The sequence below is a fragment of the Labrus mixtus genome, chromosome 2, assembly GCF_963584025.1.
Source record: "Labrus mixtus chromosome 2, fLabMix1.1, whole genome shotgun sequence".
NCBI classification, from domain to species: domain Eukaryota; kingdom Metazoa; phylum Chordata; class Actinopteri; order Labriformes; family Labridae; genus Labrus; species Labrus mixtus.
In genome coordinates, this window is record NC_083613.1 from 34,852,754 (window position 1) to 34,864,094 (window position 11,341).

The 11,341-nt window shown below is 45.1% G+C and overlaps 1 protein-coding gene across 2 annotated transcripts in view; it reads right to left on the minus strand.

The window, feature by feature from the left end:
* LOC132993367 (son of sevenless homolog 1-like) overlaps positions 1–8,453 on the minus strand; it is a 37,434-nt gene extending 28,981 nt beyond the window's left edge. The window contains exon 1 of one of the 2 annotated variants that reach the window (XM_061063169.1): positions 7,662–8,453. In XM_061063169.1, coding sequence (XP_060919152.1) covers positions 7,662–7,748 — 87 coding nt within the window. In that variant the 5' untranslated portion in view covers positions 7,749–8,453. The remainder of the gene's footprint in view (positions 1–7,661) is intronic. The other variant, XM_061063179.1, reaches the window with a different exon arrangement.
* Between the last annotated feature and the right edge of the window lie 2,888 nt (positions 8,454–11,341).

The following is an 11,341-nucleotide window of genomic DNA, read 5'->3' on the forward strand; positions in this document are numbered from 1 at the left end:
TTTACAAGGTGAGGTCTGCAGTCCGCACGTCCCCTCCCACAGATTGAGATGCATCGCTCCCTTCAAAATTGAACCTTGTCACGGCTTCGTTCCAATATTGTGCTGCAGCCGCTAGCCGCCGATTCTGTCCTGCACTCAAGGTTCAGGATTAACAAACCAATCGAGTGCAACCTCTGAAATTTAATCGAGAGTTATCCTGTTTGAGCATAATGGTGTCAAACACAATTAAATCATTTATACAAACCTGATTTTAAAATAGACCCTAAGCTCAACAAAAACAAGGATCTGACCCAAGAAACTGAAAGAAAAACTTCCTACTGACTTTGAATAATCGACGCTAACGCTCACTCTGAATCTTCTCCACATAATCAAGTCACTCCTGCTCTGCTTGATGTAAAATCGTCGTCTGACACTGAACCACTGGCAGTGACAACCATATCCTCCAATCAGTCATTATTTGTAAAGCGCCAACTCATAACACGTGTTATCTGGAGACGCTTTACAGAAGAGCATATGTGATACACACACAAACACATTAAGATGTTTTCTCATAATTCATTGAACAGCTCCTACATTACACCTTTTGTGTTTTAAAAAAAAATATTTTTAAATTCTATTTTATATATTGTAATATCTTCTTATACTGTATTATTTAAGTTGTTTCTAGTTCTGTTTTATTTCCTTGTTAATTGTTTAGCACCAATACACCAAGTCAAATTCCTTGTATGTGTAAATTTACTTGTGATTCTGATTCTGATAAGACACAGGAAGGATTTCTCCTTTGTATTCCTAATGTTCCTGTTGTCCACACTTCCTCTCCGCTGAGGTGGAGGTCGGAGCAGGCCATGCATGAACGAGGACGGCGGTGGTTGTGGGGGCGACACAGTCTGATGGTGGAGGCTGGGGGTCAGGGACGTCGGGTGGTAGAAGAGCCAGATCACCTCTCTGAGGGTCGGGGGAGCGCCGTCTACTCGAGAGTCTCCTGGGCTTCTAACACACTGACGCCAGGGACAAGACCATCATTCATCTGATGGTTTGCTTTGCAGGTCACATCGAGGCATCAGACCGTTAACCATAGTGCATCACAAATATGGGTAAAGTGCGATATATGTTGTGTTGTTCTGCACCATTTTGTTTATGTGTGGATGTGTTTTTTCTACAGTTTTTATTTTTTGATTCGAGTGGAAGCAGCTGAATGTTTGGCAGCACTTTGAGTCCAAGACAAATTTCCCCAATAAAGTGTATTTTTAGGGGTGATTTTCTCCCCATACAAAAAATAACCCCAACTCTGCGTGTGATGAGAATCATTGTTGCCATGGTGATGAAGCTAAAGGTCTGTTTGATTATGTACTGTAAACAAACAAACAATCAATCAGCTGCTGAGCTGAACACCTGTCTGTGTGTGGATCATTTGAAGGGGGAGGGGTTTGTCTCCAACTGGACACACTCAGGTGAGAACAGGACGTCCACAGGTACACCGCCCCCTTTAAAAACAGTTCCTAAAGTTTGAGTGTGTTTACATCGATCTTTCCTGATAAACGTCACCAGTGATGCAATGTGGAACACACACACACACACACACACACACACACACACACACACACACACACACACACACACACACACACACACACACACACACACACACACACACACACACACACACACACACACACACAGTGTGTGTGTGTGTGAGAGTGTGTTACTCTGTGTGTATGTGTGTTACTCTACGTGTGTGTGTTACTCTGTGTGTGTGTGTGTGTTACTCTGTGTGTGTGTGTTACTCTGTGTGTGTGTGTTACTCTGTGTGTGTGTGTGTGTGTGTATGTGTGTTACTCTGTGTGTGTGTGTGTATGCGTGTTACTCTGTGTGTGTGTGTGTGTTACTCTGTGTGTGTGTTACTCTACATGTGTGTGTGACTCTATGTGTGTATGTGTGTTACTCTGTGTGTGTGTGTGTGTGTTACTCTACGTGTGTGTGTGTGTTACTCTACATGTGTGTGTTACTCTACGTGTGTGTGTTACTCTACATGTGTGTGTGTTACTCTACGTGTGTGTGTGTTACTCTACATGTGTGTGTGTTACTCTACATGTGTGTGTTACTCTACGTGTGTGTTACTCTACGTGTGTGTGTTACTCTACGTGTGTGTGTTACTCTACGTGTGTGTTACTCTACATGTGTGTGTGTGTTACTCTACGTGTGTGTTACTCTACATGTGTGTGTTACTCTACGTGTGTGTTACTCTACGTGTGTGTTACTCTACATGTGTGTTACTCTACATGTGTGTGTGTGTGTTACTCTACGTGTGTTATTCTACATGTGTGTGTTACTCTACGTGTGTGTTACTCTACATGTGTGTGTTACTCTACATGTGTGTTATTCTACGTGTGTGTGTTACTCTACGTGTGTGTGTTACTCTACGTGTGTGTGTTACTCTACGTGTGTGTGTGTGTGTGTGTGTGTTATTCTACGTGTGTGTGTTATTCTACATGTGTGTGTTACTCTACATGTGTGTGTGTTACTCTACGTGTGTGTGTGTTACTCTACGTGTGTGTGTGTGTGTGTGTTACTCTACGTGTGTGTGTTATTCTACATGTGTGTGTTATTCTACATGTGTGTGTTACTCTACATGTGTGTGTGTTACTCTACGTGTGTGTGTGTGTGTGTGTTACTCTACGTGTGTGTGTTACTCTACGTGTGTGTGTTACTCTACGTGTGTGTGTGTGTGTGTGTGTTATTCTACGTGTGTGTGTTATTCTACATGTGTGTGTTACTCTACATGTGTGTGTGTTACTCTACGTGTGTGTGTGTGTGTGTGTGTGTGTTACTCTACATGCGTGTGTTACTCTACGTGTGTGTGTTACTCTACATGCGTGTGTTACTCTACGTGTGTGTTATTCTACATGTGTGTTACTCTACATGTGTGTGTGTTACTCTACATGTGTGTGTGTTACTCTACATGTGTGTGTGTTACTCTACATGTGTGTATTACTCTACATGTCTGTGTGTTACTCTACATGTGTGTGTGTGTTACTCTACATGTGTGTGTGTTACTCTACATGTGTGTGTTTGTGTTACTCTACATGTGTGTGTGTTACTCTACATGTGTGTGTGTTACTCTACATGTGTGTGTTACTCTACATGTGTGTGTGTTACTCTACATGTGTGTTACTCTACGTGTGTGTGTGTGTTACTCTACGTGTGTGTTACTCTACATGTGTGTGTGTGTGTGTGTGTGACTCTACGTGTGTGTGTGTTACTCTACGTGTGTGTGTGTTACTCTACGTGTGTGTGTTACTCGACGTGTGTGTGTGTTACTCTACATGTGTGTGTGTGTGTTACTCTACATGTGTGTTACTCTACGTGTGTGTGTGTTACTCTACGTGTGTGTTACTCTACGTGTGTGTGTTACTCTACGTGTGTGTGTTACTCTACGTGTGTGTGTTACTCTACGTGTGTGTGTGTTACTCTACGTGTGTGTGTTACTCTACATGTGTGTGTGTGTTACTCTACGTGTGTGTGTGTGTTACTCTACGTGTGTGTTACTCTACATGTGTGTGTGTTACTCTACGTGTGTGTGTGTTACTCTACGTGTGTGTGTGTTACTCTACGTGTGTGTGTTACTCGACGTGTGTGTGTGTTACTCTACATGTGTGTGTGTGTGTTACTCTACATGTGTGTTACTCTACGTGTGTGTGTGTGTTACTCTACGTGTGTGTTACTCTACATGTGTGTGTGTGACTCTACGTGTGTGTGTGTTACTCTACGTGTGTGTGTGTTACTCTACGTGTGTGTGTTACTCGACGTGTGTGTGTGTTACTCTACATGTGTGTGTGTGTGTTACTCTACATGTGTGTTACTCTACGTGTGTGTGTGTTACTCTACGTGTGTGTTACTCTACGTGTGTGTGTTAGTCTACGTGTGTGTGTTACTCTACGTGTGTGTGTGTTACTCTACATGTGTGTGTGTTACTCTACGTGTGTGTGTGTGTTACTCTACATGTGTGTGTGTTACTCTACATGTGTGTGTGTTACTCTACATGTGTGTGTGTTACTCTACATGTGTGTGTGTTACTCTACGTGTGTGTGTGTGTTACTCTACATGTGTGTGTTACTCTACATGTGTGTGTGTGTGTTACTCTACATGTGTGTTACTCTACGTGTGTGTGTTACTCTACGTGTGTGTGTTAGTCTACGTGTGTGTGTGTTACTCTACGTGTGTGTGTTACTCTACGTGTGTGTGTGTTACTCTACGTGTGTGTTACTCTACGTGTGTGTGTTACTCTACGTGTGTGTGTTAGTCTACGTGTGTGTGTGTTACTCTACATGTGTGTGTTACTCTACATGTGTGTGTGTTACTCTACATGTGTGTGTGTGTGTGTGTGTGTTACTCTACATGTGTGTGTGTGTTACTCTACATGTGTGTGTGTGTGTGTTACTCTACATGTGTGTGTGTTACTCTACATGTGTGTGTTACTCTACATGTGTGTGTGTTACTCTACATGTGTGTGTTACTCTACATGTGTGTGTGTGTGTGTGTTACTCTACATGTGTGTGTGTTACTCTACATGTGTGTGTGTGTTTGTTACTCTACATGTGTGTGTGTTACTCTACATGTGTGTGTGTGTGTGTTACTCTACATGTGTGTGTTACTCTACATGTGTGTGTGTTACTCTACATGTGTGTGTGTTACTCTACATGTGTGTGTGTGTGTGTGTGTTACTCGACGTGTGTGTGTTACTCGACGTGTGTGTGTGTTACTCTACGTGTGTGTGTGTTACTCTACATGTGTGTGTGTTACTCTACATGTGTGTGTGTTACTCTACATGTGTGTGTGTTACTCTACATGTGTGTGTGTGTTACTCTACACGTGTGTGTGTGTGTTACTCTACATGTGTGTGTGTGTTACTCGACGTGTGTGTGTGTTACTCTACATGTGTGTGTGTTACTCTACGTGTGTGTGTGTTACTCTACGTGTGTGTGTGTTACTCTACATGTGTGTGTGTTACTCTACATGTGTGTGTGTGTTACTCTACGTGTGTGTGTTACTCTACGTGTGTGTGTTACTCTACGTGTGTGTGTGTTACTCTACGTGTGTGTGTGTTACTCTACATGTGTGTGTGTTACTCTACATGTGTGTTACTCTACATGTGTGTTACTCTACATGTGTGTTACTCTACATGTGTGTGTTACTCTACATGTGTGTTACTCTACATGTGTGTGTGTTACTCTACATGTGTGTTACTCTACATGTGTGTTACTCTACATGTGTGTGTGTTACTCTACATGTGTGTTACTCTACATGTGTGTTACTCTACGTGTGTGTGTTACTCTACGTGTGTGTGTTACTCTACATGTGTGTGTGTTACTCTACATGTGTGTTACTCTACGTGTGTGTGTTACTCTACATGTGTGTGTGTGTTACTCTACATGTGTGTGTGTTACTCTACATGTGTGTTACTCTACATGTGTGTTACTCTACATGTGTGTGTGTTACTCTACATGTGTGTTACTCTACGTGTGTGTGTTACTCTACGTGTGTGTGTTACTCTACATGTGTGTGTGTTACTCTACGTGTGTGTGTGTTACTCTACATGTGTGTGTGTGTTACTCTACATGTGTGTGTGTTACTCTACGTGTGTGTGTTACTCTACGTGTGTGTTACTCTACGTGTGTGTGTTACTCTACGTGTGTGTGTTATTCTACATGTGTGTTACTCTACGTGTGTGTGTTACTCTACGTGTGTGTGTGTTACTCTACATGTGTGTGTGTTACTCTACATGTGTGTGTGTGTTACTCTACGTGTGTGTGTGTTACTCTACGTGTGTGTGTGTTACTCTACGTGTGTGTGTGTTACTCTACGTGTGTGTTACTCTACGTGTGTGTGTTACTCTACGTGTGTGTGTTACTCTACGTGTGTGTGTGTTACTCGACGTGTGTGTGTGTGTGTTATTCTACATGTGTGTTACTCTACGCGTGTGTGTTACTCTACATGTGTGTGTGTGTTACTCTACATGTGTGTGTTACTCTACATGTGTGTGTTACTCTACATGTGTGTGTGTGTTACTCTACATGTGTGTGTGTGTGTGTTACTCTACATGTGTGTGTTACTCTACATGTGTGTGTTACTCTACATGTGTGTGTGTGTGTGTGTGTGTGTGACTCTACGTGTGTGTGTGTTACTCTACATGTGTGTGTTACTCTACGTGTGTGTGTTACTCTACGTGTGTGTGTTACTCTACATGTGTGTGTGTGTTTTACTCTACATGTGTGTTACTCTACGTGTGTGTGTGTTACTCTATGTGTGTGTTACTCTACGTGTGTGTGTGTTACTCTACGTGTGAGTGTTACTCTACGTGTGTGTGTGTTACTCTACGTGTGTGTGTGTGTTACTCTACGTGTGTGTTACTCTACGTGTGTGTGTGTTACTCGACGTGTGTGTGTGTGTGTTACTCTACATGTGTGTTACTCTACATGTGTGTGTTACTCTACATGTGTGTTACTCTACATGTGTGTGTTACTCTACATGTGTGTGTGTGTTACTCTACATGTGTGTGTGTGTGTTACTCTACATGTGTGTGTTACTCTACGTGTGTGTGTTACTCGACGTGTGTGTTACTCTACATGTGTGTGTGTGTTACTCTACATGTGTGTTACTCTACGTGTGTGTGTTACTCTATGTGTGTGTTACTCTACGTGTGTGTGTGTTACTCTACGTGTGAGTGTTACTCTACGTGTGTGTGTGTTACTCTACGTGTGTGTTACTCTACGTGTGTGTGTGTTACTCGACGTGTGTGTGTGTGTGTTACTCTACATGTGTGTTACTCTACATGTGTGTGTTACTCTACATGTGTGTGTTACTCTACATGTGTGTGTGTGTTACTCTACATGTGTGTGTGTGTGTTACTCTACATGTGTGTGTTACTCTACGTGTGTGTGTGTTACTCTACATGTGTGTGTGTGTTACTCTACGTGTGTGTGTTACTCTACATGTGTGTGTGTGTTACTCTACGTGTGTGTGTGTGTTACTCTACGTGTGTGTGTTACTCTACGTGTGTGTGTTACTCTACATGTGTGTGTGTTACTCTACATGTGTGTGTTACTCTACATGTGTGTGTTACTCTACATGTGTGTTACTCTACGTGTGTGTGTTACTCTACATGTGTGTGTGTTACTCTACATGTGTGTGTGTTACTCTACATGTGTGTGTTACTCTACATGTGTGTGTTACTCTACATGTGTGTTACTCTACGTGTGTGTGTTACTCTACATGTGTGTGTGTTACTCTACATGTGTGTGTTACTCTACATGTGTGTGTGTGTTACTCTACATGTGTGTGTTACTCTACATGTGTGTGTTACTCTACATGTGTGTTACTCTACGTGTGTGTGTTACTCTACATGTGTGTGTGTTACTCTACATGTGTGTGTGTTACTCTACATGTGTGTGTTACTCTACATGTGTGTGTGTGTGTTACTCTACGTGTGTGTGTTACTCTACGTGTGTGTGTGTGTGTGCGTGTTACTCTACGTGTGTGTGTGTGTGTGTGTTACTCTACGTGTGTGTGTGTGTGTGTGTGTTACTCTACGTGTGTGTGTGTGTGTGTGTGTGTGTGTGTGTGTGTGTGTGTGTGTGTGTGTTACTCTACGTGTACGCGTGTACCTTTTCCAGCGCGGGCACGAGCAGGCCTCTCCACTTGTGCGCGTTCTCGTCGCAGAAGAAGTCGTACTGCTGCGGCGCCGCCTGCATGTCTGCGGCAGCACGGAGGGACCGTGTGAGCGTTCAGCGGTTTACATGAAGCCTCACAGCCGGGTCCTGAGTCCAACAGGGGGGGTGACAATGTAAGAACCTCCGGCGGGGTAGGGCCGCTCCTCCAGAACAGCCGCTGTCACTGCGACCATCCTCGGCCGCTCGGCCAGATGTTCCGCAGCTAACTGTTAGCTCCTGGCTTGTAGCTAGCTGTTAGCACACGGCTAACAGCTAACCGATAGCTGTCGTTCTGTTTACCGGGATGCTAGCATGGTGACCGTTATCCCTTCCATGCTAACATTACCGGGACCGTGTTACGGTGTTAGCCTGTTAGCTCGCTGGCTAATGTTAGCTGTAGTTATCAGCGTGCGGAACGATCCATCAGCAGTGTCTCGGTTTAATGAGAAGAAGAACCAGGAGCTGCTCGTTAGCGCCAGTCCGGATCAGAGTGTGCGGACACACGGTGACAGTTACCCGGTGTGAATCAGCGGGCTGCTCCGTGCTCTCCAGCCCCGCTGCTCCGCTCTGTGTGTCCGCTGCTCCGGCTCCGTGCCCCCCAGCCTCTCTCACTAACTTGCCCGGCTCCGGCCTCCTGATGGGCGGACAGTCGCGGAGCTGACGGCCGCTCACGGTGGACGGCTGTCGGTTGTTGTGACTCCGGTGTGCCGTACCGTAGGCTGTTAGAGACTGGGCATGCGCAATGGGCAAGTTCTGACGTACATGGGCGGGGCTCCTGTGTGGGAATGCGTGCTTCTTGTAGACTGACTACTTGTGTCCCCCTGTCGGCTACAAGCGGTACTGCAAGTTGGTTTTCTTATTATTCAGACACAGATGACACACAGCTTCTTCTATTGTACAGTTATTATATAAAACCAATTCAAATGTACTGGTATGTAGATTTAGGAAACAACCAAGCTCACCTGGACGTCCATCTAGTATCTGATTGGAGGAAATTCATAAATTAAGTATAAAGTGAAGAGGAAACATGGGACACTGGTCTGATATTTAACATACTGAGTATAATTATAGTAATGTTAATATTCTGATGAATATCTGAGCACAGGAGTCACTGTGGTGGATTTATTCGATCAGGAAAAAGAAGCTTTAAAAGCCAAACATGATGAGCTCATTTTTATTTTCAACAAATCATCGTCTGCAGGAGAAAAGCTCACAGCTCAGAAACATCAGAGTGTTAGTGTTCACATCATGACCGGGTCCTCCCCGCAGCGTCACAGGTTTGATTGCTTGGTTACGCCATCCTCTCTCTCTTCCTGCACTTTTTAAATTCTCTACAGACTTAAATGATTACACGTTAGTCAGGTTGAAACTTTGAAACTTTATTTTAATGTCTTATTTATTTAGTCATTTATATATTTCAAACAAATATGGATAAATCTGTAAAACACTGCAGAGAGAAGAGAGTCAGTCAGATCATGTCTATGTTGTTTATTTACAGCTGAAAGATACCGTGAACGTCCAGCAGGGGGCAGCACAGGGCTTCAGAGGAAACATGAAGGGTATGATGGGGGGTATCGGACATTATAGGAGGGGTATTAAAGGTTTAATGGTAATAATACTGCATAGGAGGGGTGCCATGGGAAGAGGGGTCGGGGGGGGGGGGGGGGGGGGGGGGGGTTAGAGGGATATTGGAGGGTTTATCAGGAGGGTCAACGGGTTCTCAGTGTAAACAGTATCAGGGTATCAGGAAGTTCTACAGGGTATAAAGGGTTTAATATGATTAATTATACTGCACAGGAGGGGTATCAGAGGGGGGTATCAGGGTATACCCCAAAGGGTTTGAATCTCAGATGTTGTCCCAGGGTAGAGAACAGGTTTGGATGAAGGATGGGGATCAGAAAGGATACCAGGGGGTATTAAAGGGTATAAGTGAGTATCAGGGGGTATCAGGGCTACATGAGAGGGTATCAGGGGGTATCAGGGCTACATGAGAGGGTATCAGGGGGTATCAGGGCTACATGAGAGGGTATCAGGGGGTATCAGGGCTACATGAGAGGGTCTCAGGGGGTACAGATGTGGATCCAGCCTGCTGCAGTTTCTGACGACGACTGAAGCAGTTTTCATTTCAAACTCTGAGAATCTCATTTGATAAATAATAAAGCACCAAGCAGCAGCATTAAGTCAGTTTACACACACATCAGTTTACACACCTACAAACACCTGGTCACACCTGTGAAGAAGACGAGCGGTCCCATCGGTTTGATCCACGTGTTCTCAGTGTGTGTGGCTCAGCTCGCAGGCCGATGGCTGAATATACACCTAACACTGATTCAATCTAAAGTTCTCTGACCAGGTAAAAAAGACACTTTATATACACACCTGTGAGAGAGAGAGAGAGAGAGAGGGAGAGAGAAAGAGAGACAGAGAGACAGAGAGACAGAGTGTGATCCAAACCTTCAACACTGAGCTCTGACGATTCAGTCAAAGTCCAGGAGAGAAGAAAGAGAAGACGTGATGTTCAGGTGAGCTGCAGGTTTGATCAGCAGGTTCATGTGATTGTGTTGATCCAGTCTGACCTCAGTCTGAGACCTCGTCCTCACTGTGACATCACTGTGACATCATCCAACTGAGCCAGTCCTCAATGCTCTTATCATCACAACGTTCTCCTTTTATTTGACTGTTTTACCATCAGTACTGACAGTCCTGACCCTGACCTCATCACCCTGACCTCCTGACCCTGACCTCTCTACCTCCTGACCCTGACCTCTCTACCTCCTGACCCTGACCTCTCTACCTCATCACCCTGACCTCTCTACCTCATCACCCTGACCTCTCTACCTCCTGACCCTGACCTCTCTACCTCATCACCCTGACCTCTCTACCTCCTGACCCTGACCTCTCTACCTCATCACCCTGACCTCTCTACCTCATCACCCTGACCTCTCTACCTCATCACCCTGACCTCTCTACCTCCTGACCCTGACCTCTCTACCTCATCACCCTGACCTCTCTACCTCCTGACCCTGACCTCTCTACCTCATCACCCTGACCTCTCTACCTCATCACCCTGACCTCTCTACCTCCTGACCCTGACCTCTCTACCTCATCACCCTGACCTCTCTACCTCCTGACCCTGACCTCTCTACCTCCTGACCCTGACCTCTGTACCTCATCACCCTGACCTCTCTACCTCCTGACCCTGACCTCTCTACCTCCTGACCCTGACCTCTCTACCTCCTGACCCTGACCTCTGTACCTCATCACCCTGACCTCTCTACCTCCTGACCCTGACCTCTCTACCTCCTGACCCTGACCTCTCTACCTCATCACCCTGACCTCTCTACCTCATCACCCTGACCTCTCTACCTCATCACCCTGACCTCTCTACCTCCTGACCCTGACCTCTCTACCTCATCACCCTGACCTCTCTACCTCCTCGTCCTGAACTACCAACCACCCTGACCTCTTCACACTGACCTCACCTCGACCTGTTCGTGTCAGTCGGATCTCCTCTCCCTGACATCACTGTGACATCACTCAGCTGTTAAGCTGTAACATCAATAGTTTGTAAATAATAAGAGATGAGGACCTGATTGGTCTCAGTCTGACTCACACTCGACTGATTAGTGTGTGTG